Raw genomic sequence first — 27,801 nt, 5'->3', positions numbered from 1 at the left:
TGTGGGGCTCAATCTCATGAAGCATGAGATCATTACCTGAGCCTGAATCAACAGTTGGAAGCTTAACTGACTGAGCCAGGCACCCCCAACTGTTGTTACTATTTTAGAGTAAATACTATATATATTTTTACATTTGTATATAGACACATGCAGACATATATAGTAACAAAAGTGAGTCCTAAGTGTACAAATGAACACGGTACTTTGTAGTCTGCCTTTTTATGGCCTACACCGCTTGTGTTTGTTTCAGCACTCGAGCCTGAAGAACTAACAAATATCTATGAGCAGTTGCTTTAATAGTTCCAGAGGAACTATTCTAATCTCAGTGAGCTCACAGGCTAGTTATAAGGAAGGGATGTGGACACATAACTATATTCAAGGGAAGCCATATCTATCTATCTATCTATCTATCTATCTATCTATCTATCTATCTATCATCTATCTATCTATCTGAACTGAGAAGGGAAATATAAGGTAGCAACTCTGTGTGGATCAGGGTATGATACCCAGAGGAGGATGGGCGTGATTTAGGCACTTGGAGATGTGTGGAGGAGGAAGGACATTGGGGAGAATGGTGTAAGTAAAGGCTCAGTGGTGGGAAAAGACAGGATATATTTGGGAACAGTGGATAGCACAGCTGTGGTGGGACATAGGACACATAAGGAAGAGAAGTGGAAGATCAGGCTGGAGGGGAGGTGGGTGCCAGGTGACCCAGAGTCTTGTGAGCCAGATTAAGGTGTTTAGAATAATATCCTCTCCAAAGGAAAGACCGTGATTATTTTCAAGTGGAAAGGTGTGCTTGGTTTTCTCTCTTGCTGCTCTGAGGTAGGGACCTGGAACTTCCAAAGCAAAGGCCGAATCGTTTAAGCTTTCACTAACCTGGTCGATTTGGAGAAAGCTTCTCAAAGCTCAAGCTGGGCTATCTCTGCCCATCTGTGTTTCTGCTCCAGGGCTCTGCCTGCTTACAGTTATCTGCCAGAAACATAAGGAACGCATAGAAGCCCAGGTGATCCACAACCAGGAAGAGGAACATGATGTACCCGGGTGTTGGGAGGAGATTACTGTGAGACGAAGGGAAGGCAAAGCGAATATGAAGCCACCTCGTGTGTTGTGTTATCAGCCCCTGCCTCACCTCTCCTACTTGGATGCCCTTGCTACCTACAGCCACAGCTATGAAGGCTTGCGGCAGCCTCACACCTCCTCCAGCTCCAGAAGGGACAGCAATGGCCGTGGAAGGCTCATTACCCCCATGTCCAGGTATGTTTTTAGGCAGAAACGTTGTGTTCAGGTAGTTATGGCATCAAGAGGACCTGCCTTGGCCTCTCTATCCCATTATCTGCTGCTCAATCTCATGTGCTTAGAGAAGGAAGGCTCTGCCCTGCAAATTCCAGCAGACTTGACCTGGGCACTGAACGCTTGCTCAGAATTGGCTATCCTTTCCCCCAAGGAATGAACCTGTTTCCACTCTTGTCCCTCCCATCTGTGCTCCACACAGCAGCTCCGGTGGTCTTTTAAAAACTCATTGATTATATCGTGCCCTTCCTCTGCTTCAAGAGGGGGCTTTTCTCTGCTCTTGAAATAACATGCTGATGCATGATTGGCTCCTGCCTGCCTTTCGATTTTTTTTCCTTCTACAGTCTCTTCCTCCTCAGAATGCTTCGCCAGCTTCTGAAGGACTCTGAGTTCTTCCTACTTCATGGCCATTTGCAATACCATTCCCTAAGGAAGTTTGTCCTGTGCCTCTTCAAGAGGTTGCCCTTACTTGTGCTGCAGATCTTGGCTTAAACTTCACCTCTTTAGACAGGTTTTCCCCAACCCCCTATAGCTCTTTTCCTAATTCGTAATTTTCCTTATTTACTTCCCATCTCTACTGCTAGGTAATAAAACTCCATCAAGGCAGGGAGTCATGCCTGTTTTCTTTACTCCTGCCTCCCTAGCACCTGGCATGGGGGCTGGTCTAGAGTGCGTACTCAGTGGACACCTGTTCAGTGAGTGGGTGAATGAATTAATGAGTGAATGGGACCCTGGCTTATCAGGGAAGGGACTCCTCTTCTAGAAAGTACACAGAGTCCATGTGACTTTGAGGCACTGCATACCAGCTGGCATTCCCTGATGTTCAGAGTCATAAGCCATCTCAGACTGGCCCAGGGCCTCCTCAGCTTGACCCCTTTTTGCTTCTATCACCTTCTAGTTTCTTGGCCCTGGCTCCTTCAGCCACGGGAGCTGGAGGGTCTCCACTGCCCACTTCCTACACCCTGGTCCCAGCTTGCCTTGGACCTAGGCTCCTTCTGTTTAGACAGGTCCACAATGAGCAGAAGTAATATGGTTGAAGAAAAATGTTCACAGAGTACCCCAAATCACAATTATTGCAAAATGTGATATCAAAATATATTTATTAATGATTGCTGGTAAAGGTTCTACCCCAGCATGACATCTGCTGAATTGAGAGAGATTTATTTCACACGGTGAAAGGGTGTCCAGTAGCCTCATCATTTAATCCCTCGAATTCCAATGACGACAGAATAGTGGGCAGTGGGGGGATTGAGATGAGGAAGAGCTGGCAAAAAACAAACAAAAAAAAGCAAAAAAAAAAACAAAAAAAAACAACCAAAAACCAAAACACACACACACAAATAACCCCGCAGCTCTGCTGTCAGAATGTCCCTGACTGCAGGGAGAGGTGACTCCAGGCCCTAGCCGCCCCCCCAGAATCAACTAACCCACACTCAGAGTAACTAACAGTTATTCTTTCCCAGGACAGCTAGGAGCTGAGTGCATTTAGATAACATGTTTGCCCAGAGTTGTGGTTTTCAGGCTGTGATGATTCACTGTGTAACTTTGGGCAAGTCGTTCCCTGTTTTGAAGGTTCACCTTCCCCATCTGCACTTTTAGGGGGCTGGGTTCTAGAAGCTCCTGGCTCTGACCCTGTGAGAGTCCATCTTCACCTTTATGCAAGGCTCCAGTCTTGGTTATTGTTCCATTGCTGTCTTCCTTTTAGGATTCAAGAAAATCCTCCTGTTAAGCACAGGAAATGTTCGTTTTTTATATATTCATTTGCTCCTAGAAGCCACTTCTATAGTCAACTGTGTACAGGTGTTTCTTTGGGGCAGTGTTTCTCAAACGTTCATACACATCAGAATCATCCAGATATCTTGTTAAAATACAGATTGCTGGGGGCCTATCCCCAGAGTTTCTGATCACTCCGCCTGGGATGGGGCCCAAAAAAATTGCATTTCTAACAAGTTCCCAGGTGACACTGATGCAGCTGGACTGGGGACCAACTTTGAGAACTTCTTTAGGATACCCAAAAGTGTTGGTATTAATTAGGGATGTGTTGCTGGCAGGACAGATATCAACATTGGACTAGCGGCTGTCTGGGACCTCAGTGGGACTCACCATCCTGCCCCATTGCCAGGCAAGGAGAGGACAAGGTACTCCTCCAGGGAGCGTGGTCCCAGAGCCAGGCACAGGGGCTGGCCCCCAGGAATGCCTCATCATAGCCCCTTGGTTCATAAGGGGCCCATCAAGTCTAAGGGCGAGAGCACAGGAAATGAGTCTTTGCTGGGTTTAGCAGCATAGTGGGGGAAAAAAGCAAGGCAGGCCATTAGCACAAGGCTACATGGAAAGATGAATAGTAGATGTATGGCAGAAATGATAGGTGCCAATGCCCACGGGTTCCCACTCTGCCTCCTCACTTCCCTGAAAGGTCCCCAAAATCATCTACACCCCCTCCCAAACATTTAGTGAGTGCCTACTGAGTGTTTGCAGCTGTGTAAGGCGCTAGGGTACATATTACTGAATAAGAGAGGCAGGGCCCGGTCCTCCTGGAGCTGTCTGCCAAGTGGATTAATGAGTCACATGTACTCACTGAACGCATGGCGACACTCAGGCCCAGAGGGGGTAGGGCGCTTGTCCAAAGTCACACAGCGAGCTTGGCCAGGGTTAAGACCTGACCTAAGGTCTCCTGGCTCCCACCACCATGATTTTCCTTTTACACGCAGCTGCTTCCCTAAGGCCACACAAATTGCTGGTCTTTGCGCTAGCAGTGAAGATGGTCATGCACACTACCCCTTGTTGCAACGATTCTTACCAAGAGTGGAGGGACTCATGCTCCTATGGGCTCATCAGAATTTCAGGAAAATATAAGGAGGAATGTGACTTCTTTTCCATTTAATGAAAAAATACAGCAGTGATGAATGCCCATAATAAAAAGTTCAAATGGTCTAGAAGTATATACAGAAAAAGGAACATCCCTATTTCTCCTCCCCTGCCTTGTTCCAATTTAATTCCCCTCCTTACTTCTTTCCTCAAAAGTAGCTACTCGTAACAGGGTGTTGTGCTCAAGTCTGGACCTTCTCTATGCATTTGTAAACATTATGTGTAATAATTTATAAATATTATATATAGGTACTTAAAAATGAGTTTTAAAAAGCATATATGTGTAATTATTTTTAAGCTTTCAAATATACCTTTATTTCTTCTGAAAATGGGGGTATTCTTGTTGAAACCTTGGCTATCACACCATCCTTCAGACCAAATTCTGGCACATAGTTAACATAAATAAAACACACCACTAGGTCCTTTACAGTTTACAAATAAATATCATATATATATTTTACTTAATCCTCAAAGCTATCCTGCGAGGTAGACTCAACTGAATGTCTTATGATAGTTTTATACAAGAAAACTGATGCTCATAGAAATGGAGGGAATTGCCCAATGAACCACAGCACCCAAGAAACAAAGCTAGATCTCAAACCCAGCTCTTTTACCTCCAAATGATTCCCATTGCATTGTGCCCTACACTAAGTCCCAGTGGGTTTAGAGCAATAGGACTCTCAACATTCCAGTATTGAGCACACTCTTGGTGGGCATTGTTCACCTCTCTAAGCAGCTCTTAAGTAAGCTGGCTAAAGCCATTTTGCATTAAGGATATTGTAGAGCTGGGACAAAGCATATATAATAGTATTTTTAAAATTGTGTGTGTAAACTGAAAAACAGACACTGCTTTTGTGATAGAAACTGCAGAGAGAAAAAATGAATAAGCTCTTGGCTGATGGGGCATGACTGAGAGGCCTTGTTCTGACACGTGCACAAAGAAAGGTGGCAGGAGACAGGGCAAAACATGCCAGTGGAACTAAAGCAAAGGAAGCCTTCAAGGGAGAGCCCTCAAGCTCTCCCTGGAACAGAAGTAATGGGCACAGGGGTGCTTGGGTGGCTCAGTGGGTTGAGTGTTGGACTCTTGATTTTGTCTCAGGTCATGATCCCAGGGTCGTGGGATTGAGCCCTGCATGGGGCTGCTTGCTCAGCATAGAACCTGCTTAAGTTTTTCTCCTTCTCAACTTAACGGAGGACCATGGGTGAGAAAAAGGGGGAAAATAGTGGGGGAGACGGAGGGAGACAAACCATGAGAGACTCTTGAATGCCGAGAACAAACTGAGGGCAGATGGGGTGGGAGGGAGAAGAAGGGGGGTGATGGGCATGGAGGAGGGCACTTGTGGGGATGAGCACTGGGTGTTATGTGGAAACTAACTTGACAATAAACTATTTAAAACAAAAGAAAATTGGGGCAAAAAAAATATTTTCTCCTCCTCTCCTGCTGCCCCTCCCCCCTGCTTGCATACACTCTTTCTTTCTAAAATAGATAAAAGAAGATAAAAGAAGTGGTGGGCACAGTTCGCCAGGACACCCACACAGTGCATGGCCACAAGGCCTACCACCAACAGACTGAGAGGACCCAGCCAGAGATGGGGATGTGGTTAAGGAAGAAAGGAAAAGGGTTAAGTAGGTATGTAAGGATGAAAGCACAGAACAAAAATGGATTTGTCAAGAGAATGGGAAGACAAGCCATAGATTGGGAGAAACTATTTGCAAAAGACATAACTGAAGAAAGACTGTTGCCTACATTAGGATTTAACAATAAAAAAATTAGTCTAATTAAAAAATAGGCAAAAGACTTGAACAGACACTTCACCAAGGAAGATACACAGCAAGCAAAAAGGCATTGCTCCACATCATATATCATCAGGGGAATGCAAATGAAAACACCACCCATCTATTAGAATGGTCAAAATCCAGAACACTGACAACATCAAATGCTGGCAAGGATGTGGAGCAACAGGAACTCTCACTCATTGCTGGTAGGAATATCAAACAGTACAGCCACTTTGGAAGACAGTTTGGCAGTTTCAGAGCTTACAGACATATTCTTACCATAACATTCAGCAATCGTGTTCCTTGGTATTTACTCAAATGAGTCGCAAACTTATGTCAACACAAAGATCTATACATGAATACTTAGTGCAGCTTTATTCATACTTGCCAAAACTTAGGAGCCACCATCATGTCCTTTAGTAGGTGAATAGATAAATCGTGATACATCCCTACAGTGGGATATTATTCAGCACTCATAAGAAATGAGCTATCAAACCATAAAAGACATGGGAGAAACTTAAATGCATATTACTAAGTGAAATTAAGCTGACATGAAAAGGCCACTTTTTGTCTGACTCCAATTATATGCCATTCTGGAAAAGGCAAAACTATGGGGATAGTAACAAGATCGGTGTTTGCCTGGGGTGAGGTGAGGGAGGGTTAGGCAGAACACAGTGGGTTTCTAAGACAGTGATATTATTCTGTATTATAACACGATGGTGAATACCTGTCAAATATGTGTTCAAACCCACAGGACACGCAACACCAAGAGCGAATCCTAATATAAACTGTGGATTTGGGGTGACAATGGTGCGTCAATGTGGATTCATTGATTGTAAACCATGTACCACTCTGGTGGGGGATGTTGATAGTGGAGAGACTGTGAGTGTGTTATAGTAGGAGGTATATGGGGACTCTGTACTTTCTGCTTAATTCTGCTGTGAGCCTGTAACTGTTTGAAAAAATATAAAGTCTATTAAAACAATGCAAAACAAAAAACCTGAATATTTAAGAAACATGGACAGAGGGATTAGGAACTCTTCAGTTTGATATTATTATTGATATAAGTATGTAAGTAGTCAGTCTCACATGGACAGACAGTAAGACCCTACAGAGAGTAGACCAGGGCTGGAGCAGTAAGTGGCCACGAGGAAAGGAGGGACAGGATAGAGGAGTGGCCCTGACCCTCCTGTCATGGGCTCCATCAGAACACTAGAGACTCTAGGGTACTAGATGGCTATATGTATTTGTGTTGCTGATAAAATTATGCTAATCACTGTTTAAAAAAAAAACTGTGTGTGCGTGTGTGTGTGACTTGTAACCTTTCCCTCCCCCCAACCCCTGCCCCCTTTTGGCTTGTAGGGCAATGGAACAGACCCCAAGCTGGGAACTCAGTTGCCTGGTCACCATCCTGGCATTGGCTCTGGTTTCCTGAGGCAGACGGGGTGATGCTAGTGGGTGCAGGGGGTGGCCTAGCTCCCACCTCACTCTCCGGGCTGTGTCTTAGGCCCCGACTGTCACAAGCAGGAGTGAGTTTGGTGTGCTGCAGTGACTCTCTCGCATCCGTTGTTCATCTCTGTTCCTTTGGCAGACCTGCTAACTCTAGATCTAATTGTACTCAGGGTTCCAGGACAGGAAGCCTGACCTTAACTTAGGGGTGTTTTGGGGACAAGCGATAGAGAGCATTTCCTCTGCCTTTCTTGTGATCTCTTGAGGAGAAAGTGTCTCATAAAATGGGTTGAGACAGGAGACCCATGGGACACGAGCCCCATCCTCAGAGCTCCCTGCACAGGATCTGAGGGTGAAGTGCCTCGTGCATCCCTCTCAGCACCTCGACAAGCAAGAGGATTTATTCTAACAATTCTCCCTATGGCTCAGAGATGGGAGAGCTGGCCCAAGGTCACACAGCCACGGTGGGGATCGCAGGGCCGGGATGGGGGTGAGTCCATTTTCCTGTGGTCTTAGCACACGTCATCCTGGGACCTCAAGTCATTTATTTCAACATTCTCTCCCCTCACATACAATGCTTCGATTGTCCTACTATAGGCCACGCTCAAACACTTCCAGAAGCAAACCTCAAGTAGACTAGCCCCTTAAACTTTCAAGGACAGATGATAGTTTATCTTACAAAATCTTTGTCACTAACACAGCCTTCTTTAAAACTCCTTCTAGGATCCAATACTCATTCCCCTAAAAATCTTCCCTTACCTGCAATTTAAGAGATTGATAAAGAGGATGTCTCCTCTGTCTGATCATTCATTTTGCAAACCTATACTGGCTCCTTGTGCCCAGTAATAGGCTTGGGAGGATGCAGCAGTAAATGATGCCTGGTCATTGTCCTCAGGCTGCTCAAGGTCTGAACAGCCTGTCTGATCCATGCTAGAATTAGCTAAGCTTTTCAGCCAATAATCACTATGTGCCAGGCACTGTGTTAAGTGCTTTGCATGGCTCAACTTAATTGGTCCTTAACAGCCATCATCTGAAGTAGAAACTATTATTACCCCCATTTGACAGATGAGGAAGTCGAAGCTAAGACAGGTTTAGGAACTTGTCCCAGGTTATATAGCTAGTAAGTGGCTTTGAAGTCAGTTCCATCCGATGCCCAAACCAGTGCTCATTTCCACAATGTTCTATGGACTCAGGTTAATGTCAAACCTGGGATTCTTTGATTCTGCTGGCAAAGGCTCGGTCTGTCTTCATCAGAGGAGGCAGATAATGCCTTATGGGTGTTCTCACTGGCAACACCATTTCTCCAAAGAGTCCTCAGACATTACCTCTAATGCAAGCCTTCCCTGCTCTGACCATCTGGAAAGAATACCTTTCTCTTCTGAACCCCTGTAGGACACTGACTTCACTCAGGCCATTCTCTCTGGGATTTCAGCTACGTGTGTACATATCTTCCTCTGTGAGTTGTGAGAGCCTTAGAGGATTGTGTCTCACGTTCATTGTTGTAGCTGCATTATGACTGGGTTTTCAATAATGCTGAATGAAAAGAGTCCTAAAAAGTGGTGCTTATAGTCAAAAGCATTATCTTCAAGGAATATTATCGTTGCCCATCTCTATACCTCTTTGCCTGTCAGAAATGGAGAAGAGCCCAGATTTAGCTCTTTGAGCTACTGAAAAGACGGAAAGAATTCTACAAAAGTCCCAAGGTACAAGATCCCAGACTCAGGAGCTACTGTTGGGGAGGAAAGGACACTTACAAGATCCCACTGGCCTCCTTAGACAGCAGGAGCCCTGGTGGGAGAAGTGCTGAGAGCCCTTGGGAGCCCCTGGGATATTCCTTGGCCTGCACCATTCAGGGACTGGCTGCTGGCAGAGGTGCCCCCAGCCCCAGGCAGGTGGACACCTCACTCTTTAGCTCCAAACACTATGAGTGAGGGGTTGGGAGCCTCCATGGCTTGGCAGAAGCTTGAGCAAGAACGGCTTTGGCATGTAGAAGCTGCAAGGCCCAGCTCTCAGCCGCTTGAGCCTTAGAAGCCTCAGGAACTTCAATACAGCTCCACCCCGCTGGCCTGGAGTGATGCAGGCTCTGATCCTCAGGAAGAACAAAAGACCAAAAGCATGAATGACTGAATGAATGCACTTTTCCTCCACTCACACAGAGACTTCTCACTATTGCTCTTAGAGTCTGTTCTTTTCCTTCTTCCTTCCCACCACCAGTACTGATTGAATGCGCACATGCTGGGCACTTTGCTGGGTGCTGAGAACCCCCTGGTCCTAGACAGTGTGGTGCCTGTTTTCCAGGAGCTTAGCTGGACATCATGAATATTACTCAGGGTTTCTCATAAATAAGTAAAAGTTTCAACTGTGATAAGTGCTCTGAACACTTGAATGTAATAAAAGCAACCTCTTGCAATGAGGTCAGCAAAGGTTTTCCCGAGGAAGACGGAAGTCCCCTGCATAGCAATGTTCTTTTCACCTCCTTGCTCTAATTAAAATGTGGCTCCCTTGAGGTCACCATTTTCTCTGCAGGATAGTTTCTCTGCTTCCAGATAGTTTGCCCTTCACCCACTCCCCCCATCATAGCCTAGACCTTGTCATCACCAAAGACTGCACCACCTTCAAAATCTCTACTGCAAACATCCTGTTCTCTGGATGGCTTAGCAACTCCTATTGGTGCATCTTATATCCATGAGTTTGCAGACTATACCATATCTTTGACATCAGGGACTCCAGTCTGCCGGTGCTACTCTGCTCCCTTTCTACTGCTTGTCCCCTCATACCGCCACTGTCATCTTAACCCAGCGACTGAACAGTCATTGCAGTCACCCCTGCCACACACTCTTATCCATCTTATCCCTTTCCTTGTATTATGTCCAACTTTCAAAGCCATAATACTGGGTAGATGCACCTTTGCCTCATCTTTGAGACTACACCCAAGCAGTTGAAAGTGGGTTGAGAAAATACACAGATATGCCGACTGGTTGCATCTTAAATTTATGAACCCGAACCTCAGATGGGTCCTAGCACTGTTGGGCAGATCTATGACTTGTCTTGTTTCTGTTGCTTTCCCATTCTTCAGGAGGACTATCTCGTATCTCTTATCTTGATTCAAACCTCCGCTACTCTCCCCTTCTCACTCTCAGCTGATGGCCTTGTTTTAATTTCATTGAGGAAATAGAAGCAATCAGGAGAGAATTTCCTTATCCTCCACCCACTAAATCTAACCACTGACCTGTGTCTGAATCATATACCACCAGGCTTTTCTCCCACAAAATAGGTGAGCTATACAAAAATAGGTGAGCTGTCCTCAACCATTGTTAAGTCCCTTTATCTTGCACACTTATCTCCTCCCCTTCCCTTTACTTACTGAGAGTTTTGCTCTTACAATGATCCTTCCTTCTCTCTTAGACCATCAAAATTCTCCTTCCTACTGCTTTGTTCTGATAAACATATTAACATAATAGAGTAACTGTTCTGTCATCTCGCTGTTCTTTTTCAGAGCACAACTCCTTGAAAGAGGTATCTCTATTCACACTCTCTAATTTCTCACTTTCCATTCTCCTGAATCTATTCCTACAGATTTTGATCCTTGTTACTTCACTGAAATATTCTTGTCAAGGGAAACATTGCCTCCCATTCCAAAATCCAATGGCTAACCCTCAGTTCTCTTCTTGTCTTAGCAGGAATAGAGATTTCAGCTCTTCTTACACTTAAGGTTTTCACCACAATGGTGGATAGACTCGAAGGTGCCACCTCTGTTAATATCCATAGCATTTGTACTCTTTTATATCCCTTCCCCTTGGGTGTGGGTGGGACCTGTGCTTGCTTCTGACTAACAGAATGTGGCAAAGGTAATGGGATGTCACTTTCATGATTACATGATGCCATCTAAGAGTTTATCTTACCAGCAGACTCTCTCTAGAGTCCTCAAAGTCTCGCTGGCTTTGGAGAAGTGGCCATGTTGGAAGGCTCACATGGCTAGGAGCTGAAGGGCAACAAAAAGCTGAATGCCAGTGAGCAGCTGGGGCTTTCAGTCCTACGATAGCAAGTAAATGTACCAACAACCCAAGAGAGCTTGGAGGAAGATTCTTTCCCAGTTTTGCCTCCAAATGAGAACATAGCCCAGCTAACACCTGACTACAGCCTTGTGAGCCCCTGGAAGCAGAGGATCCAGTTAAGTCACTCCTGACCCACAGAAACCATGAGACAATAAATGTGTGTTGTTTTAAGCCACTAAGCTTGTGGTAATTTATTATACAGCAATAGAAAGCTAATATAGCCACTTATCTTTTATATAAGGTTGTTGCTATGTTTTTTCCATAATGGCATCCTATATTGGAATTTTTAAAAACTCAGATACAATTTATTTCCATATTAAACAGGTACTATTCTGTGCCATCGTATGGCAAATGGTAACTGTAGAACCCTAGGGTCTAAGTGAAGGTCATAGGAAGTTACCAAATATGACCTTGAATGAACACCTTTGTCTCCCAGAGGCTGTTTCCCATGTAGAAATGAATGGATTGCAGCAGATGATCTCAAAGAAACTCTGAGGTGTGATTTACGATACTCTGGCTGACCTCAGACCCGCCCAGTCATCTTTGGGAGGAAGGCAACTGAAGAAGGGTGAAGGACTCACAGACTGGAATATTTGGGAAGTGAGCATCCTTTCCCTATTCACTTCATCAGCCAAGAGCGGAAGTCCATACTGAAAGGGACTTGCTAAGTCGATGGCCGAGCTGGCCTCCATCCTTTCCTTTGGGCTCCTATGTCAGTGCTTTTTCAGTGGCAACAGGAGGCCCTTCTCTCTTCTAAGCTCTCCCAGGCCCTTTGTTAGCATTGTGAGGTAAACTCAAGGTCCCCCCGCCCTACAGATGCGGCTTTGAGGGTTTGCTCCAGATCTCTTAAAGCGCCTAGGCCCAATCCTGGGAATATTTCTCGTCCAATGGTGCCTTCTCCTGCCTTATTTCAGGAGGACCTACCAGTTGGCCCTATCTAGTGCCAAGGAAGCTGTTGGCTGAGTAAAAGGTTAGGGGAAGTTCTGTGGATGATGGGAATCTGTAAGTAGGTTTCAGGTAGGGCGGGGGCCATAGCTTTGGAGAACCTGAGCCCAATAAGCTCTTGGAAGCTTCCCCCCAAAAAAATCTTCCTTTAAAAATTAACACTCAAAATAAAATATACATGCCCAGGGTTAGACTATTAATTTTTTAGCCAGGGGACTTATAATAAAAAACTAGAGTCTCCCCATCTAACCTTCTCCATGAAAAGTCCCTCTTTCTGGGGCCAAGCTTTTTTAACATCAGTATTTTGTTTCAGTTCTCTAGTTTTCCATCTCTCTATACAATGTAATGATATTTCTCAACTTATTAATACCATGTCAGATGAAAATGTATACCTGTTGTAGTTACTTTTTAACCTTTATAACTTAAAATTATATAAGCATAAAGAGAAATTCATTGTAAATTAGGAATATTTGTATTGGTTTTTTATTGCTGTTGCAACAAATTGCCACAAACACAGGAGATTAAAAGAACACAAACATTCGCACCCAGTTCTGGGAGTCAGAAGTCCTAAAACCAAGATGTTAGCAAAACTGTGTTCTTTCTGGAGGCTCTAGGGAATATTGGCGTCCTTCTTCCCCAGCTTCTAGAGCCTCCCACATTGCTTTGGCGTGCGGCTTCCCCTTCCACCTCCAAAGCCAGTAGAATAGCATCCTGCCTCTCCCCTAATCTTCCAGCCTCCCTCCTGTAAGAGCTCTTGCGATTACACTAGGTCCATTCAGATAACCCAGTATAATCTCATTTTAAGACACTTAATTTAATCACACCTGCAGAGTCCATTTTGCTCTCTAAGGGTTGTGGGGATAAGGATGTGGACATCTCTAGGGGCCATGACTCTGCCTACTCCACCACACATCCCAGTTTACCTGGAGCAGTCCCACTCTATGTTGATTGTCCTGCTGCAAATATTAACACAGCCCCGTCATTCTCAAAGGTGTCTCCGTTTGAAATTATATCAATACCCTACTAATCCAACATTTCCCAACCTTTGTTATATTGTAACATGTAGAAAATGATAACATTTTCTAGGTCCTCAGGATAAAAGAACGAAGACTGTTTATGGCTAGAGCTAACTGTCTCAGGAGATTTAGCCACTTTGTGACCTGCCTGGCGACTTCAAGGGGCAAGGGTATCAATATCTCAGCAACTCTATAACCCATTTGTGATATCCCACTGGCCATGGCACAGCACTGGGAGAGTCTTGCTCACGTTAAAGCAGTACAATATGTTGAGAGCCTGTTCTTGGGATGCCCTCCTGTGTAAGCAGCCTTTGGTTCCAGTAACTGTACTTGAGTCTCACACACGTGCATTGACGCTCCTGTCATTGTAATCCTGGTGGCTAATACAGGTTGTCGGACTGATGTACCCCTTGCCATCTTTTCACCTGTGCCTCCTAGTGCTGTGTCTGCAGAATCTACCGTCCCTCACGCACCCTCCCAGACACCAGAATGTCAGTATTAGTGGCATGCCTGTTGTCCTGGATTCACAGGAGGGGCTTTTGAAGCGCTCACACAATTTTTCTCTGAGCCTCCAGAGCACCTAAGTCTCTTAGCTTCATAACATACTTCTCTTTTTTTAAACATACTTCATTTAACACAGAAATACCAGTGGTAAAACATCTTATCATCATCACTGCCCCTCAGATCATTACAAAAATCACAAGAGCTTGGCCAAGAGGCACAGTGTAATGGGTTGATCCAGCACCAGCACTTTTCCTATGTGCTTGAGCTAATATTTGTTTCCTTAGCAGGGCCCTTGCTTTCAATTGCTGCTTTTCATGTCCACTTTGTTCCTAATTTACTTTCCAGGATGGACTCCCCTTAGTCATCAGCATGTGGTGCCAGGATGGTCTTCAGCCTTTGTTATAGGGATATTAAGTCTTCTAATACCCATGCCCAAATTGAGGATTTTAAAATTCATTTCTCAGCACTTGTGCCACTTAATGAATCTTGGAATTTTTTCGTTATGGCTTACAGAATGTTTTGAATTATATTAATGGTGAATGCTCACACTATAGCTAATAATTACTCAAACCTCTCACAGAAGTGTCATCTGACCTGGTCATTTCTCTCTGGATTCTCACAGAAGCACCATGGGGGCACTTCTGTGTCCCAGCGAAAGTACCCACCATATGGCAGTGATAGGGGAGCACAGTTCACTGTGTCCTTCTGAGACCCAATCTGGCTATCATGAGATACTTTGTGAAATTTTGAATTTGGGTGGGATTCTAAGTGCTGTAAGTTCTGCATACAAAGTAGACCTCTACTAATACTTTTATATCACACTGTCTTAAATTCATGTAGCTCAGATGTGCATACAGACTGTGTTGTGTGTATATGCACCCTGGTTTTTTTTCTTAACAAAATGTAATCATTCTCTATATGTTATTTTGCTACCTTTGTATGATGTGGGGGCCAAGGGCTCAGAAACTGGAACAAAGAGACACATGACCTGTGTGAGACTCTGGGTGCATTCCTCCTCCTTTCTGGGCCTCAGTTTCCCCACCAAAGGATGAGGGATTGGACTCACTGACCCTAGAGGCCTGCTCCTGCCATAGTCTTGCTGGTCTAGTAGAAGGCAGCTCTACTCTTCCTGTGGCTCAGGCCAAAGTATTTATTTCCTCTCTTCTCATACTCCATTTCTTCCCATCGACATTTAACATTTCCATCTACCATAAAATTATTTTCAGAAACTGACCACTTCTCACCATCTTCACTGTGGCTATTGTCAAATCATCATAATCTTATTCCAGATTATAGCAGCTGCCTCATGACTGGTCTCCCCTTTCTGCCCATGTCTATATCAACCCAATAGGCAGAGCATCCTTTTAAACCCAAGTCAGATCATGGCATTTCTCTGCTCAAACTCCTCCAATATCTTCCCATCTCACTCAGAGTAAAAGCCAAAGTCCTTAAAATGGCTCACAGAGCTCTACATGGTTTCCACCCACTTGTTCTTGCTCTGACCTAATTTATTTCTCTTGCCATAGCTCACTCTGCTACAGCCACACTGGCCTCCTTGTATTTATTTAATTCTACTATAGTTAATGTACAGTGGTATATTAGTGTCGGGTGTATCATATAGTGATTCAACACTTCCATATATTACTCAGTGCTCATCATGGTAAATGTGCTCTTAATCCCCTTCATTTATTTCGCCCATCCCCCCACCTACTTCTCCTCTGGTAACTATTAGTTTGTTTGCTGTAGTTAAGGGTCTCTTTCTTGGTTTGTCTCTTTTTTCCTTTGTTCATTTGTTTCATTTCTTAAATTGCACATATGAGTGAAATCATGTGGCATTTGTCTTTCTCTGACTTATTTCACGTAACATTATACCCTCTAGATCCATCCGTGTTGTTGTAAATGGCAAGATTTCATTCTTTTTCATGGCTCAGTAATATTCTGTTACATACACATACCACAACTTCTTTGTCTATTTATCTATCACTGGACACTTAGGCTGCTTTCACAAGTTGGTTATTGTAAGCTATGTTACAATAAACATAGGGGTGCATATATCTTTTGGAATGAGCGTTTTTGTATTCTTTGGATAAACACCCAGTTGTGGAATTACTGGATCATATGGTAATTCTATTTTTAATTTTTTGAGGAGCCTTTCCACAGTGGCTGCACCAGTCTGCATTCCCACCAACAGTACAAAAGGGTTCCTTTTTCTCTACATCCTTGCCAACAGTTGTTTATTGTGTTTTTGATTTTAGCCATTTTGACAGGTGTGAGGTCATATCTCATTGTGGTTTTGATTTGCATTTCCCTGATGATGAGTGATGTTGAGCATCTTTTCATGTGTCTTTGGCCCTCTGTATGTCTTCTTTGGAGAAATGTCTGTTCAGGTTTTCTGCCCATTTTTAAATTGGATTATTTTTTATGGTGTTGTGTTGATAAGTTCTTTATATTTTTGAATACTAATCCCTTATTGAACATATCACTTGCAAATAGCTTCTCTCATTCACTAGATTGTCTTTTAGTTTTGTTGATAGTTTCCTTTGCTGTGCAGAAACTTTTTATTTTGATGTAGTTCCAATGGCTTATTTTTGCTTTTGTTTACCTTGCCTCAGGAGACATAACTAGAAAAATGTTGCTATAGCTGATGTCAGAAAAATTACTATCTCTGCTCTCTTTTAGGATTTTTATAGGTTCAAGTCCCACATTTAGTTCTTTAATCCAGTTTGAGTTTATTTTTGTGTATGGTGTAAGAAAGTGCTTCAGTTTCATTCTTTTGCATGTAGCTGTCCAGTTATCCCAACACTATTTGTTGAAGAGATTGTCTCGTTCCCATTGCATATTCTTGCCTCTTTGTCATAGATTAGTTGATCATGGGTTTATTTCTGGGCTCTTTATTCTGTTCCATTTATCTATGTGTCTGTTTTTGTGCCAGTACCATACTGTCTTGATTTCTACACCTTTGTAACAAATCTTGAAATCTGGGATTGTGTTGCCTCTGGTTTTGTTCTTCTTTTTCAAGGTTGTTTGGCTATTGGAGGTCTTTGTGATTCCATACACATTTTAGGATTATTTGTTCTAGTTCTGTGAAAAATGCTGTTGGCATTTTGATAGAAATTGCATTAAGTCTGTAGTACAGACATATTAACGATATTTGTTTTCCCAATCCATTAGCATGGGATATCTTTCCATTTGTTTATTGTCATTTTCCATTCTTTCATCAGTGTTTTATATTTGTCAGAGTATAGTTCTTTTACCTCGTTGGTTAACTTTATTCCCAGGTATTTTATTATTTTTGGCACAATTGCAAATGGGATTGTTTTCTAAATTTCTCTTTCTGCTACTTCATTCTTAGTAACAGATTCCTGTATATTGATTTTGTATCCTGTGACCTGACTGAATTCATTTATCAGTTCTAGTAGTCTTTTTGATGGAGTTTTTAGGGTTTTCTACATATAGTATCATGCACACACGGACTCCCTTTTAATTCTTCGAATAGGCTAGGCATATTCTCTCCTGGGCCCCTAGCATTTGCTGTTCCCTCTGCTCAGAATGCTCTTCCAAAGAAGTCCACAGGGCTTGTTTCCTTCCCTGCTTTAGGAGTTTGTTGAGATATCATCTCTCAATAGTATCTTCTGACTATTGAAAAAGGCTGCAATCCCTCCTCTCTGCCTCCAGACTCCCTCTCCCACTTTCCTGATTTTCCTCCACAACAGGTATACCTGCTGACATGATATGAATATTATTTGTTTATTTTTGTTGTCTCCCCTCGCTAAAATGTAAATCACAATGACAGGGATTTTTGTATATTGTGTTCACTGTTCCAGGCCCAGTGCCTGGCACATAGATAATAAATATTCATTAATGAAAAGAACAAATTTCTTTATCCTCATCTTCTTACTCTTCTATTTGAGTCTTCATTTTTGTTTTTACATTCTTAACTTCCAAGAGCTGGTTTTTATCTTAACAATATTTAAAAAATATATTTAATGTTTATTTATTTTTGAGACACAGAGCATAAGCATGAGTAGGGGAAGGGCAGAGAGAGGGAGAGACAGAATCTGAAGCAGACTCCAGGCTCTGTCTGAGCTGTCAGCACAGAACCCAACATGGGGTTTGAACTCACAAGCCCTGAGTTTATGACCTGAGCCAAAGTTAGGTACTTAACTGACTGAGCTACCCAGGCGCCCCTCCCTAACAATATTTTTTAAAAGCAATATTTTTGTTGTTGTTGTTGTTATGTCATGATTGCAGCATCTTATCTCTCTGAGGATATTTGTTTGCATGTTGTTTTTTGCACAGTCTCCTCCAAAGTGCTTCATGTGTTTGTGCATTTGATTATTCTTTTATCTTGGAGGCTTTTCTCAGATGTCTGGTAATCTCTTTACAATTTTTAAATGAACCTTTAGGAGTACAATTTATATACAACCAATTTAACGTATTTTAGGGGCACCCAGTGGCTCAGTCAGTTAAGTGTCCAACTTTGGCTCAGGTCATGATCTCCGAGCCCTGAGCCTGCATCGGGTTCTGCGCTGGCAGTATAAAGCCTGCTTGGGATTCTCACTCCCCTCTCTGTGCCTTCTCCTGTTCATGCTTACTTTTAAATAAATAAATAAACAAATGCTTAATAAGTAATTTAATTTAATAAGTAAATAAATAAACCCACATAACCAGCATCCCAATCAATATATAGACTATTAGCATCACTCCAGAAAGCTCTCTGTGTCCCTTTGCAGCTAATCCCCACCCACACAGGTCAAGAGACCATTGTTCAGCTTTCTGTCACTAGATTCAGTTTTGCCCATTCTTTAAATTTATATGAACTGAATCATATAGTATGCAATTTTATGTGTATGGCTTCTTCCACTTAGCCCTGATGAGATTCAGCCACATTTCTGCATGTATCAATAGTTCCTTTCTGCTCTATCTACCACAGTTTGTTTACCGATTCACCTACTGACAAATATGTGGGTTGTCACTAACTTAGCTTTATGAAGCTGTCTGCTGTGAAAATTTGAATACAAGTGTGTGTGGGCCACAGCCTGGCCTAGGATGAGACCGGACAGGAGGCCTAGGTCACAAAATTTAAGGAAGCACTGGTTCTTGTGTCCATGTCAGTGCCAACCCTGCACCTGTACAATCCTAAAAGTGAGTGCCTCCTTAAATTTCCCACCTGAGGCACTTTGCTTTCCTCACCCTAGTCTAGGCCCTAACGTGGATAAACGTTTTTATTTTTTCTGAGTAAATACCTAGGAGTGGAATTGCTGGATCACAGGATAGCTATGTGTTTAACTGTGTAAAAAGCCATTAAAACACTTTAATGCATCATTGTCCACTCCCGCCAGCAGTGGATGAGACTTGCAATTGTTCTACAACCTCCCCCAAGTGTATTTCCAGTCTGTTCTGTTCTACTGCCATAGACCAACTGCTTCCCGCAAGTATGGCTTCTCCCTGTGCTTCTGGGTGGCATCCTCATCTTCTTGGCTTCCCTGATCCAAACCAGATCAGGAGAGCTTCTGTTGAGTCTTGCTGAACTGTTTCCACGCCTGTTGTTGCAAACAAAAGAAATAGAGCCGTGCAGCTCTAAGTGAGCTCTTCATCTTCAGAAAGAGTGTTTTCACTGGCGCATTCCTGAGATCTGACCCCACGGGTCCCTTTACTTCTCTTTGAATTTCTTTTCCATTATCCTTCAAAGCTTCTGTCTAATCTCAGCTGCTCTTGTTAGCCCTTACACATATTTCCATATCTGTGGATTCTATCTTCTCCCTTTGCTGAAAATAGAGTTTTCAGAGTTTTTACCTTTCACTTTTGCATAGTTTTCAAGGAATAAAAGAATCAAAGTGATATCTTTATATATACATCCACATATTTAAAAAAAATCTTTAAATGTTTATTTTCGAGAGAGAGAATAGAGCAGGTGAGGGGCAGAGAGAGGGAGACACAGAATTTGAAACAGGCTCGAGGCTCTGAGCTGGCAGTGTAGAGCCTGACATAGGGCTCACACCCCACCAACTGTGAGATGGTGACCTAAGCCAGAATTGGATGCTTAAGCAACTGAGCCACCCAGGCATCCCTATTTATACAGCCATCCAGGCGCCCATATTGAACAGGAAACCTTCATTTATACTTCTGGGTAGACCGTGGAAGCAGAGGCGGGGATTTGTATAGTTGGAAAAAGTTCTCTGGGAATGACAAGGAGATGTAATTGTGTTAACTTCTAATTAGGACTGCATAATGATAAGCTTGGTAGAATCCTAACAGTATATGAAAATAATGCAACCTTTTTTCAAAGGTCTTTCTAGTAAGAGTGTGGTGGCCAGATATAAGAAAGAATCCTCATAGTCAATGCCTCCCAGAAGCAGACTGGGGAAGGCAAATTCCCACTTGCATCAGTAATTCCAACAGGGAGCTCTCTGGTTCTCATAAGATCTGGCTTTCTTGACTGAGACACAAGGAGCCAAATGATCAATGAAATTCAAGACCTGGAGGTAACCTGGGCTCAGAAGCATTCCAAGCACAGTTCCTGGCACTGAGCAGCCAATGAACTGGTGGAATCTTCCAGGGATAGGATGAACTCACTGGCTTTCCTATTTTAAATTGAGCATGAACCTGCATTCTTTTCTCTTTTCCTGGTGAAATGAACCAACTGGGGTAGATTTTTAAAAAATATGTAGGGNGAGCTCTTCATCTTCAGAAAGAGTGTTTTCACTGGCGCATTCCTGAGATCTGACCCCACGGGTCCCTTTACTTCTCTTTGAATTTCTTTTCCATTATCCTTCAAAGCTTCTGTCTAATCTCAGCTGCTCTTGTTAGCCCTTACACATATTTCCATATCTGTGGATTCTATCTTCTCCCTTTGCTGAAAATAGAGTTTTCAGAGTTTTTACCTTTCACTTTTGCATAGTTTTCAAGGAATAAAAGAATCAAAGTGATATCTTTATATATACATCCACATATTTAAAAAAAATCTTTAAATGTTTATTTTCGAGAGAGAGAATAGAGCAGGTGAGGGGCAGAGAGAGGGAGACACAGAATTTGAAACAGGCTCGAGGCTCTGAGCTGGCAGTGTAGAGCCTGACATAGGGCTCACACCCCACCAACTGTGAGATGGTGACCTAAGCCAGAATTGGATGCTTAAGCAACTGAGCCACCCAGGCATCCCTATTTATACAGCCATCCAGGCGCCCATATTGAACAGGAAACCTTCATTTATACTTCTGGGTAGACCGTGGAAGCAGAGGCGGGGATTTGTATAGTTGGAAAAAGTTCTCTGGGAATGACAAGGAGATGTAATTGTGTTAACTTCTAATTAGGACTGCATAATGATAAGCTTGGTAGAATCCTAACAGTATATGAAAATAATGCAACCTTTTTTCAAAGGTCTTTCTAGTAAGAGTGTGGTGGCCAGATATAAGAAAGAATCCTCATAGTCAATGCCTCCCAGAAGCAGACTGGGGAAGGCAAATTCCCACTTGCATCAGTAATTCCAACAGGGAGCTCTCTGGTTCTCATAAGATCTGGCTTTCTTGACTGAGACACAAGGAGCCAAATGATCAATGAAATTCAAGACCTGGAGGTAACCTGGGCTCAGAAGCATTCCAAGCACAGTTCCTGGCACTGAGCAGCCAATGAACTGGTGGAATCTTCCAGGGATAGGATGAACTCACTGGCTTTCCTATTTTAAATTGAGCATGAACCTGCATTCTTTTCTCTTTTCCTGGTGAAATGAACCAACTGGGGTAGATTTTTAAAAAATATGTAGGGGTGCCTGGGTGGCTCAGTCGGTTAAGTGACTGACTCTTGATTTTGCCTCAGGTCATGATCTCCTGGTTTGTGAGACTGAGTCCCATGTCAGCACAAAGGCTGCTTGGGATTCTTTCTTTCTCCCTGTCTCTCTGCCCCTCCCCAGTTTGTGCATTCTCTTTCTCTCTCTCTTTCTCTCTCTCTCTCTCTCAAAATACATAAGTAAACATTAAAAAAATATGTATAGGTTATAGAACATACAAAAGCTTTAAATATATAAAGTAATATATGTTTATGAAATAATTGAGACAGTGTATATAGATAGTGAAGAGTAAGAGTCTTAACCAAAACAGTAAGTACTGTAATTCATGATTCTAGGTTTTAACACCACAAACCTGTATACGTCTTTCTGTATAAATATTTCTATAAATGCATAGTATAGTGTATGGAGAACAATACTCACATGCCTGTAACTGTAATTCTTTGGAGGAAGAGAGTGAATTTGGGAGAAGGGAAATTTTCACTGTTTTTATATTTACGTATTGGCTAACATTTCTAATAATAACAATATATTAATATATAATTTTTACTATCTACACAGCTTTATGGAGGTACAATTTGCATAACAATAAACTGCACATATTTTTAAAATTTTATTTATTTTTAAATGGCATGTATTGAATGTATATAATTTGATAACTTAAAATCTATATTCACTTGTGAAACCATCAGCACAATCAAGGTAGTGAAAATATTTGTCACCTTGAAAGTTTCCTCATGCACCTTTATAATCTCTCCCGTCTTGACCTCCCCACCCACTCCCAGACCACTGATAAGTTTTCTGTCACTGGAGATTATTTAACATTTTCTAGAATATTAGATACATTGAATATTTTTTATGACTTCTTTTACTCAGCAGAATTATTTTAAGATTTATCCATTTTGTAGCTATATCAATAGTTTATTCCTTTTGTGTGTGTGTGTGTGTGTGTGTGTGTGTGTGTGTGTAGTTACATAATTTCAAATTAATTAATTTGTTAGTTACATAATTTTTAAAGGAAAACTTCAGGGAGAAGGAGGAAAGAGAAGGCAAGGTAACATATACACCTCAAACATACTGAAATGTTGCCATCTATTTAAAAATATTACTTAAATTTTAAATACGTTAGAAATAATAATGTTGCCTTACCTCACAGTCCCATTTCCGGGAGCAATCATAAATGAGTTTGTGTAAGCTTCGAAAAATAGGACTAGGTGATTTTTAAAAAGAGGTATTTTTTTAAATTATAAAAGCAACATATGCTCTCCGAAACGTGTTAAGGAAAACACACCGTGTGCAGAAATAAGCCCAAGTCTCAGGGGACACAGAGCTCTGGGGACTTGCTGGCTGCGCTCCGAAGTCAAAGCCCCGCCCACTTCTGCCGCGCCCCGGGGCCTGCTTGCAGTGTCAGCAACAGGTCGCCAGGTGGTGCTGCGGAGCCGGGTTCTGGAGCTTCCCGAGAGGCGGGGAACTGCCACGCGCTGGAACACGTGACCCGGGTCTCCGGCTGGAGCGCCGGGATCACGTGACGGGGCCCGGAAGCGGCTGCCCGGGCGGCGAAGTGGGGGGGATGGCTGGGGCTGGGAGCTGAGGCGGGGACTGGTGGGCTGAGCTGAAGCGGGAGAGCCGGAGCCGAGCCGGAGCGGTGAGTCGGCGCGCTGATGGGCCGGGGCTGACGGCGTGTCACCGCCTCCCGCAGGACCCACCTCGCCTTCTTCTGGGGCTCAGCGGATGCGCCGGGTCAGGCACCGATCGGCTTGGGGTGCAGGTCCGAATCTTCTCGGCTCCCCCGCCTCAGCCGCGGTAAGATGCAGGCACCCCTCCGGGATGAGGTCAACTGGAGAATCCCTTTTCCCTGGCGCTCTGTCCCTTGCCTTCCCTCCCTCTGCCATTTGACAGGTGGGGAAACTGAGGTGCCCAGATAAGAAAGGTCACCCTAACTACCAGCTAGGACTTCTTCCACGCTTCCCAAAGGGGTCCAGTCGCCTTGGGCAAGTGACTGGCATTGTAGGAGCCCTGCTGGGGACTCGCTAATAGTGGGTCTTTGGGTCATAGAATACCAGAACCGGGATCCCGGGAGATCACTTGGTGCAACCCCATTCTAGGACAGTTGGAGAAATGGAGGATCGGGAACGGGTCGGGCTTGCCTAAGGCCACCCAGTGAGTTCGTGGCAGACCTGCGACTAGGATCCCAGTCTCCCCAGGCTCCGGCGGCTGTTCGTTCGCCTTTCACCACACTGCCTCCTGCGGAAAACTTGACATGTGGAAAGACACCCTTTTCCTGTCTCCTCTTCTCTTCCAGCGCTCCCTTTTTAGCTCTGCATTCTCCGTCTCCCGGATTGGCTTGGCTTTGGGTGTGGTTCCCTGTTTCAGTGTTCACGATTTTTCTGCAGACTCATCATTCTGTAGGTTTTGCTTCTAACCGTCCTGCAATTTTGTGTAAATCACACTGAGATGTGAAATAAGAATTGGAGAAGGTGGCTCACAGCTGGGGCTGTGCAAAGCCCTGGCATTCACTCGAAGAATGTAAAGACCTTGGCTTTATTTTTTTCTGTAGCTTGTGTCATTTGGGGAATACTGGTTATTTGCCTGCACTCATTTGAGGCTTGCTGAAACGAGAGCAGCATGGTGTAATGGAAAGAGCCAAGATTGGGGAATTGAGAGATTGTGTTCTAGCTCTGACACTTGCTTTGCAGCCTTGGGTGACTCCCATCCTGGGGTGGGTGTAGGTTTCCCAGCCTGTACAGTGGTGAATTTGAATCCCTAAGGACCTCTTCTGTTTTGACATTTGGGCGCGCAGCTCTGCTTGTTTTCTAATCAGAGAGGGTTTCCCCCTGTGTGCATTAGTACCACCATGCAACAAAGGTTAAAACAGTTGTCCGGGAAGCAGTTTCCCTACTTCACTTATTTCTAGTTGCCATGAAATCCTCCTCTTTCTTCTTATCTCTGTGTTATGTCCAAGGTAAATGTTCACGGCTGAAAATTATTTTGATGGTCTTTAATTATTTTAAACATGATCAAACCCCTCTTTGACTCTTGTTGAGGGCCTCGTCTATAGTAGTTAATGTGTACACTTAGAGTATGTTTTCCTTAAAGGTTTTTTTTTTGTTGTCAGGAAGTAAAGGGACACAAAAGACATGATCTATTGCTCTGAGTTTGACCCTGTGGGATGGAGGCTGTATGAAGAAGAGACTGCTGCGATGGTGGTATTGAGTCTCTGTTCCTTTGTTTGCTGATGGTGCCATTTATAATCACCTGCTTTTGAGTCCTTATTTTCCCTTTATACCGTGTAGCTGTTCATTCAGCCACATCTCTGTGGCAGCTTGACATGCTCAGAGCTGTCTTTGTCTACTTTAAAGGCAGGTTCCATTTCTTCAGTATTCCAGAGACTATAACTAGGACCAATGGATGCAAGTGCCAAAAGGGAAGTGGGTTTTGGGTAAGCATAAGAACTTTCTAAGAATAAGTGCTCTTTCATGTTGCAACACAGAGAAAGCATGGAGCTCCCTGTCACTGGAGATAATTGTCACTTGGCAATTACTTTTGGGAATGTCATAGATTCGATTACTGTATTGGGTAGAGCTTTGGGCTAGGTGGAGTTTTAAGTTTTCTTCCAACTACAGCGTTCTGTGAAATTCTAGGACTGGACTTGTTAGCATGGAGAATGTGAAGTAGGGTGGGTGGAATGGATGTCCACTTTTGTGAATGCTTTACTTTTCCCCTTTGTCTCATCTCCTATTAAGTACTCCTTTCCTTTTTTTTTTTTTTTTTTAATTATTATTATTCCACCTCCCTCCCCAGGGAGTGTCTCAATTCTTTAAATGCTTGTTATCTCTTCCAAGGTCAGATGCTGAAGAGTCATTGTGCTGTTAATGATACATTTTTTCTTTCTACCATGACCTGAAAGCAAGGTCCTAGAATTGGGCTGAGTGAATAGAACTTGATTTCTACTTTTGCTGGCCTGGCCTGCCTCTGATAACCCCTTCCAGAAGTGTGTGACTGGCTGACAACCACTAACACCTAGGATAGCTTTCCTCTTTGTCCCATAGAGGAAACTCACAATGAGTCTTTTTGCCTCATCCAGGGCCTTGGAGGAATCCTGAGCCTCTTTCCTTAAGCTAGGCCCTACTGGGTGTAAGTACACAAAGGTAGCTCCTTTTGGCTGTGGGGTCCAGTGCATGGGGCATTCTAAATGTACCAAAATAGAAATTACATGATGTTGCATTTGATGTCATCTCTTATCTCCCAAACATTTCTCTTGCAAGCCTTCACACCCAGGGCCAATTCTCAATGGCCCTCTCCAGTAGGAAATACTCCACTGTGGTTCCCTCTTCCGTGAAGTCAGGAATCTGTCTATCTGGGTTACTGGGATGCTCATGATACATAGATCACAATTTGCAAAATGGGGACTTGGCACAGCTTTCCAGAGCAATGGAATGGAGAACTGCTGAACTACAGGTTTGCCTAGTGAACTTTCTGACTTCCTGTTCTTGAACTTCTCTGTGAGGATAATCATATCAAACTCTGAACTCATATTTTTTATCATGCAGAATTCCCCCTGCACCCCTAATCCTGCCCCAGTTGTGTTCCAGCGGAGATGGCAGGGAGGATAGATCATTTATGGTGTGATGGAAACATTGACTAAGAATCTGTAATGTTATATTCTAATCCCAAGTCTTTAACTGGACTTGGTTCTCTTACCTTTGAATGAGAAGCTGGGGCTTTATCTTCTGTTAAGTCACGCCTGGTTCTGACATTTAGTGGTTTTTATGATTGTGGGTAAAAAGTGAGCGTGTTTGTGTCTTTAGCCCCGCCTGCGCAGAGACAGCTGAGGTCAGTAGCTACCTTGCAGCCTTCCTCTCACCAGACTCATGTAGGCAGGAGGCAAATTATGGAATGTACTTCTGTGGTAGATTAGAGGGACTTTTATCTGATGCCTTTTAAAAACAGATCACATGGAAGTTAGAGATTTTCACTTTCCTTCTGGTAGATCGCAGATAGCAACACAATCGGTGTCCTTGTTCATGAGTTTTGAATTCCAGCAATAGAGAAAAGAAAATGCATCTAGAAAATTCGCTGTTTCTCTGGGCTCCAAAGTCTAACCCAGTGTAATTATTTCAGAATAATGGGTGGCAGTTTTAGTCTGCAACTACCGCCAATCCGTGAGCTTTGGTAGGAGGTGAGGCCTGGGGTGTACCTATCATAATAAGATCATATATATTTTTCTAGTGCTTAGTATAAATCCACCTGTAATCAGGATCATCTAGGAAGCTGATTAAAAGTAAACTGCTCAGGGGGCGCCTGGGTGGCTTAGTCCGTTGAGCGTCCGACTTTCGCTCTGGTCATGATCTCGCGGTTCGTGGGTTCGAGCCCTGCGTCGGGCTCTGTGCTGACTGCCAGCTCAGAGCCTGGAGCCTGTTTCAGTCTGTGACTCCCTCTCTCTCTGACCCTCCCCTGCTCACGATGTCTCTCTCTCTCTCTCCTAGAAATAAATAAAAAACATTAAAAAAATAAATAAATAAACTGCTCAGGCTGAATCAGATTGGGGCCAGAAATCTCTGTTTTTTTTTAAGTTTTATTGAGATATAATTCAAATGGCATGGCATACACTTCAGTTATTTAAAGTGTACAATTCACTGGCTCTTAGTATATTTGCAGAGATGTGCATAAAATCCATTTTAGAACATCTTCATCACTCAAAAAAAAACTTCTGTCCCTTAGTTTTTAGTGTCACCTGCTAATTCCTCTTAACACACTATCCCAAACCCTAGGCAATCACTAATCTACTCTCTGTTCTAGACTTTCATATGAACAAAATCATAGAATATATGGTGCTCTGTGACTGACTTTTTTCAATTAGAACATTGTCAGGGTTCACCCAAGTTGTCACATTCTCAGTATTTAGATTCTTTTTATTGTTAAATAGTATTGTATGGATATAGCACATTTCATTTATCCATTCATCAGATTTATTTCCACATTGTGGCTATTAGGAATAATGCTGCTATCACCATTTGAGTACGAGTTTTTCTGTAGACATACATTTTCATTTCAGGATATACGTAGGAACAGAACTCCTGGGTCATGTGGTAACTGTCTTTAGCCTTTTGAGGAACTG

General features: G+C 43.2%; 1 protein-coding gene across 3 annotated transcripts in view; it reads left to right on the top strand.

The window, feature by feature from the left end:
• Positions 1-1,214: 1,214 nt before the first annotated feature.
• SLC36A1 (solute carrier family 36 member 1) overlaps positions 1,215-27,801 on the top strand; it is a 66,854-nt gene continuing 40,267 nt past the window's right edge. Inside the window, exon 1 of one of the 3 annotated variants that reach the window (XM_077768983.1) lies at positions 1,215-1,257. In XM_077768983.1, the coding sequence (XP_077625109.1) occupies positions 1,224-1,257 (34 nt within the window). In that variant the 5' untranslated portion in view covers positions 1,215-1,223. Of the gene's footprint in view, positions 1,258-23,279; positions 23,487-27,801 lie in introns of those variants that run through there. The other 2 variants (XM_077768985.1, XM_077768984.1) reach the window with 2 other exon arrangements.

This window comes from Crocuta crocuta, unplaced genomic scaffold, assembly GCF_008692635.1.
Source record: "Crocuta crocuta isolate KB4526 unplaced genomic scaffold, BGI_CrCroc_1.0 scaffold340, whole genome shotgun sequence".
Lineage (NCBI taxonomy): Eukaryota > Metazoa > Chordata > Mammalia > Carnivora > Hyaenidae > Crocuta > Crocuta crocuta.
This window is presented reverse-complemented; position numbering and strand designations above follow the sequence as displayed.